A 6,382-nucleotide genomic window follows, 5' to 3' on the forward strand; every position below is an offset into this window, starting at 1 on the left:
TATTTATGGAATGGAGAGTCAAATATCAAAATGAAAAATTTATTACAAATCCATTTAAACTCAAATTTCAATTGCGTATCGTAAAAAAATTAAAAAAGTCGTACTTCGAACGTAAAATGCTCTAGTGCAGACACGTATCATTTTCTGCGCACCTTTTAGAACAACAATGACCCTCTTTCAGAGCATGAGAAATGAAATAGTAGATTGTTAACCAAGGGATGAAAGGCACTCATTTCTGCCGAGGTTGTTTGGCGCTCGAACGCAGTGAGCAATGCCTTTCACCCGAGTTAAACACTCTACTTTTCATTTCGAATACGAGGTAAGTAAAATGCATGTGTTATTTTAAAAACATGACTAAGTATACATTTTTATAGTATTTCTTGAGGGTACTTTCAAATAACAATTTAGGCAAAAGTATCGTTATTTATGGAATATGGATATTTATATCAGAATGGAAATTTTATAACTAATTCATTTAAACCCAAAATTTCAATTGCTTATTGTGAAAAAATAGAAAAAATCGTACTTGGAACGTAAAATGCTCTAGTGCAGACACGTATCATTTTCTGCACACCTTTTAGAACAACAATGACCCTCTTTCAGAGCATGAGAAATGAAAAAGTATTTTGTATTTTGAAAATAGAAAATAGGTCCCAAAACCTATTTCAAATAAAATACAAAATGGTTTTATTAAAATGGTATTTAAATACAAAAGAGGTACGTATTTTGTATTTACATTTTAAATAAAAGTATTTTAAATAAGTCACATCTCTGGTCATACCTATTTAAAATAAATAAATTTTATGGGACAATCATACACGCACCCACCAAGTCCTACAGTAAGCTCAATAAGGCTTGCTGTGTTGTAGTACTAGATGACGATATATATAATAATATAGATAAATATGTAAATATAGAAATACATAGATAACATGGATAATTACATAGAACACACAAATAAATGCCCTTACCGGGATTAGAATCCGGGCGGGACCTTCAGTTCCGTAAGCATAAATATAAATTTTAACATGCAGATTGTTTTCTGACTAACCCTACGGTGGGTAAACGCATACAGTACACCTATTGTTAAGATTACCAAACCATCAATATTTTCCTAATCTTCGAGCCACTTAGCTTTCATCTACCTATCCTTTATTATGTACCCAGCTGTACCTAGCGCTGATTATCAAGTAAGAAGTAATATAGGTATATATTACCTTAGATTCCCCTCTTATCTCAGACGTCATGTCTGTGTCTGATCAGATAATGTAATTAAAAGCCAATTAGATTTATTTTCCTGACCAGTATGTTCTTAGCTACTCTCCAATACATGTAGCCAAAGTTATATAATAAATATGTTTTTATATTTCCTCTTTGCGCTTGTGGCGACAAGCTTAGCACGACCGCCCCATTTCGAAGTAAGCCCAGATGTTTCTATAGCAAAAGTAATTGCGAGAACTCCTGCTCCACTGAATGTGATAACTGTGCCTACAAATTGCCCCGATGGTCAAGAATATATCAATGGAGAATGTCGTGATGTTTGGAGAGCAGACAATATTGTCAGATCCCCTGCTCCACTGAACGTTATAACGGTGCCAACGAATTGTCCTGCTGGTCAGCAATATATCAATGGACAATGTCGTGATGTTTGGAGAGCAGACAATATTGGCAGAGCCCCTGCTCCACTGAACGTTATAACGGTGCCAACGAATTGTCCTGATGGTCAGGAATACATCAATGGAGAATGTCGTGATGTTTGGAGAGCAGACAATATTGGCAGAGCCCCTGCTCCACTGAACGTTATAACGGTGCCAACAAATTGTCCTGATGGTCAGGAATACATCAATGGAGAATGCCGTGATATTTGGAGAGCACACAATATTGGCAGAACTTCCTCTCCATTGAATGTGATAACCGTGCCAACAAATTGCCCTGATGGTCAGGAATATATCAATGGAGAATGCCGTGATGTTTGGATCAGAATTAATTCGAAGTGAGTACCTACAATTTCAAAAATTCCGTTTTCTCTCATGTTAGAGTTTAGATTTTAATCAGTCTTTCTATCTGGCATATAAATTAACACAGAAATGTACATTTTGATATCCACTTAGCCGTGAGACTTTCATTTTGTGGTGTAATATAGGTTTTTATTTAACATACCTAGTGCCGATATATTATTGGGCCTCAACATGCAAAGTAATCTATCATTTTTCATTGATATTTAAATATTCTTATCATTATCAGCTACATATGGAACAATAATAATATATCACATATCTAAATATGTGTTTGTTGCTTATCTGTGCGATCTATGTTAAGTAAGTATATTGTTATGATACGTATGATGTTAAGGGAGGAATTATCTGAGTCATGTTGACTGCGATACATATAGCTTGTTCGACGGTTATTAATAAGAGTTCTCTTATCTTTTTAGATTTTCACTTTTGGAGGAGTCAGTCCCTGAAGTTGAAGCAATTGAAGAAATGGTGGAACGAGTCAATAATTTCGATTATTCTTTGAAAAATGTTATAAGTGTGCCTAACCAATGCCCTGCGGGATATGCACCAGACGCGCTAGGTGTTTGCAGAGTGATTTGGGTGCTATAAGTAGGTAATTAATGTAAAATTTGCTGACTCGGACTCTGTCGTTAAAACGTAAAGCAAGATAATTATGTACTTACTCAATTTTAATAAATAATCCTGGAAAAAATGGAGTTTTAAGACATCACCGGTTCTGTTAGGTCATTTATTTATTTAATCGTATTGTACAAACTGGTCGCCTGTATAATATTGGTGGAAGTATAATAATTAATTGCTTATTGAGTAGGTACTATATAATGTCTATAATTTAACATCTAGTTTCTTCACCTATCGGGCTGCGGTCACATCAGGACAGAGCAGGTCCAGGGAAACTCCGGTATATTTCCTCTTGGGGCAGTCGTAGATGATGTGTTTAATAGACTGCACTGGAGCTCCGCAATCACACGCCGGTGAATATCGCCCATATCGGCAGCCACACTTAAACATGTAGTCCCCGCAGAGTCCATGTTCGGTACTGAGCCTAATTCAGCTGGCACCAATCCCGCCTAGAGCCCAAGAAGCCATTCGGCTTTTGCGTGGGGTCATACTTTGAAACATTAGCCCTAGGTGGATTTGCTATCCATTCGTTTTTCCATATTGATTTTATATTGAACGGCTATTTATTTATTAGGTCATTAAGGTGCAGTTTAGAATATTTTTGATCGTATCGGTTTCGGTATTACAACAATTGGCGCGTTCGTGGGCGCGACAATCCTTTATCTCACCTGATGACAAAGTCAAGTATGTAGCTCACTGGTTTACTCTTTCCTTAACTCAACTCTCACTAGCATTGGACGTAGGTGACATGAGTAGGTTCTTCATGGACAAGCGAACTTTTAACTGGGCCAATTTTTATCTTCTTTTAGTGTTTTTGTCGAATTCGATAAAATTTGATGGATATAATTATAGAGTTCCCGGTTTAGGTATTAAAACAATTGGCTCGATCGTGGGCGCGACAGACCCTTATCTCACCTGATGGGAAAAGATCTGATGACAAAGTCGAGCATGTAGCTCACTGGTTTACTGTTTCCTTAACTCTACTCTCACTGGCATTCGACGTAGGTGACATGAGTAGATTCTTCATGGATAAGCAAACTTAACTGGGCCAATTTTTATTTTCTTTTAGTTTTTTTGTCGAATTCGATAAAATTTGATGGATATAATTATAGAGTTCCCGGTTTAGGTATTAAAACAATTGGCTCGATCGTGGGCGCGACAGACCCTTATCTCACCTGATGGGAAAAGATCTGATGACAAAGTCGAGCATGTAGCTCACTGGTTTACTCTTTCCTTAACTCTACTCTCACTGGCATTCGACGTAGGTGACATGAGTAGATTCTTCATGGACAAGCAAACTTAACTGGGCCAATTTTTATTTTCTTTTAGTTTTTTTGTCGAATTCGATAAAATTTGATGGATATAATTATAGAGTTCCCGGTTTAGGTATTAAAACAATTGGCTCGATCGTGGGCGCGACAGACCCTTATCTCACCTGATGGGAAAAGATCTGATGACAAAGTCAAGCATGTAGCTCACTGGTTTACTATTTCCTTAACTCTACTCTCACTGGTATTCGACGTAGGTGACATGAGTAGGTTCTTCATGGACAAGTGAACTTGGAACTGGGCCAGTTTTTTTTGTCGAATTTTGATAGTTTGATGGATATAATTATAGAGTTCCCAATTCTGTATTTCTGTACAATTTTTTGTCCCAAATTGGGATTTTGTATATTTAAGTAGGTATTCCATCCGGGTGCATTACAGTTGTTATAATTACTTTTCATATATTATAGTTTGGTATATCGTTACTTTGAATAGCGTAATAAATGGCATACTACCGTAATACCTAATTAACGGTACACATAATGTAATTATTGGTATAATGGTCATAAGGCATATTTACACTTCGTCTAATATATATTGCCATAATTATTACATCCTCTAAAGCTAAAGCATATTATTTGTTATAACAAGTGATATCACATAATTATTTGTGTGGCATAATAGTTGCATGATATAAATTGGTTAGGTTAGGTTAAAACTGCGAGTCTGCACAGACGAATAACAACCTAGCAAATGGAGGGTTAGGTTAGGTTAGAACTTTGACCCCCCGTAGAATGAAATACCTAGGAAAAAAGTGGTTTAGGTTAGGTTTGAACTCCGGCACCCACAGAATCGAAATCCGTGAATAATTTGGTTAGGTTAGGTTAGAACTGAGACCTCCCTAGAATAAAATAGCTAGCAAAAGAAGTGGGATAGCATATAACACATAACTAGAATTTTAAAATATGCTAAAAATGGTTATACAATATATGTATTTATAATTGATTAAATTATATAAAGTATTACGTTAAGTATATGAAAATATAATATAGGTAACAAATGTCATTATAAAACATGTCCATATACTATTTAAAAATTATATTACAATAGGCATTATATCAATGATAGTTTAGATGAAATCACAATATAACAAAGGAAACGTATAATACAAATTATATTATAACATATAATAATATATCAAATATAATAATATAACAAATGTAGGTTATTATATATATATATATATTTCTTTTAAACATTACACACCCATTCCATCCAGAATGAGCTCTTCAAACTTACCAAATTTTATCCAAAATCTGTTAAAAAAAACTTCAACAAAATAAAATCGTTCCATCTAGTGTAGGAGAATTTTAGATTCGAAGTGAAATGTAAATTAGTTACTATTTAAATCCAGCATAAAATATTCATATCCGAACAATCGGCCTATTTTTCCCTATCTTCCTCTATCATTACAAAACCACGGCTAATTTAAAAATTCAATTATGTGACAATAAAATGGCATGTAATGTAATGACTCGCTACTCGGCAATTTTAAGTTCTCATGCTCACCAAAACAGCGTTAACACGTAATTCAAATTAAAATGTTTTTGATTCTACTTCTTGCGATTGCGGGGACCACAGCACTCCCTCTTGGAGACAATGAAGAGAAACCTGTTCCTGAATTAACATCTAACGTGACCGCCCCTGTCTGCAAGCCTGAAGAATGCAGTGAAGTGAGAGTTCGAAGGGCAGTGAAGGCCGTAACGCCACCTTCTCGTCCTTGTCCTTGTCGCGGTTAAGCATCCATGGGTTTATATTTAAAAAAATAAAACAATGATTGCACCACAGCTACAGTTATTATTTTAATTTTGCTGTTTTTGTTAATTGTATATCACTAACAGTGGCAGTGTGTTCATTGGACACGATTTCAACCAACGTGCCAGTTTGCCTATTTTTGAGATACTTCTTCTTCTGCTCAAGAAAGCCAAATAAAATGCGGGTCGACTAGGAATATTCTTATACGACGCCGCCACTGATGACTGTTTATAATTTCGTTCCCGCTTAAGGCTTATGCCAGCACCACACTGCGCTGTATTTGGCAAATATTCGTGTTGCATCCCTTTTGTTTTGTATGTCAAAGGAAAGAGATGCAATACGAATATTTGCCAAATAAGGCGAAGTATGGTGCCAGCATTAGAGCGCACTGCGATTAATTTCTTGCGGCTTTAGTCTTTTAAGGCCCCATACGCACGAGAGCTTAAAAAGCGTTGCGTTTGTGACGCACCCATGACGCACCTATAAGAGCAAGAAAGAGATATCGCTTATGAAGCATGCCGTACGTTACACCAAAGAGGATATAATAGGATAGAGCGGTACTGTCATAGTAAATTTTGTAGCCACAGTAAATTCACTGCCATCTATCGACACACGATTAAAACTAAAAAAAAAATTTTATATATGGATAAATGATTTTTTTTGCAT

General features: G+C 35.8%; 1 protein-coding gene across 1 annotated transcript; it reads left to right on the top strand.

Moving 5' to 3' along the window:
- The first annotated feature begins 1,288 nt into the window (after window positions 1-1,288).
- LOC134742065 (uncharacterized) lies at window positions 1,289-2,628 on the top strand. Its single transcript, XM_063674994.1, has 2 exons — window positions 1,289-1,993; window positions 2,435-2,628. Exons 1-2 carry the CDS (start codon window positions 1,356-1,358, stop codon window positions 2,604-2,606), a joined length of 810 nt encoding a protein of 269 aa, XP_063531064.1. The 5' UTR covers window positions 1,289-1,355; the 3' UTR covers window positions 2,607-2,628.
- Window positions 2,629-6,382: the final 3,754 nt, after the last annotated feature.

Source organism: Cydia strobilella, chromosome 6 (assembly GCF_947568885.1).
Source record: "Cydia strobilella chromosome 6, ilCydStro3.1, whole genome shotgun sequence".
NCBI classification, from domain to species: domain Eukaryota; kingdom Metazoa; phylum Arthropoda; class Insecta; order Lepidoptera; family Tortricidae; genus Cydia; species Cydia strobilella.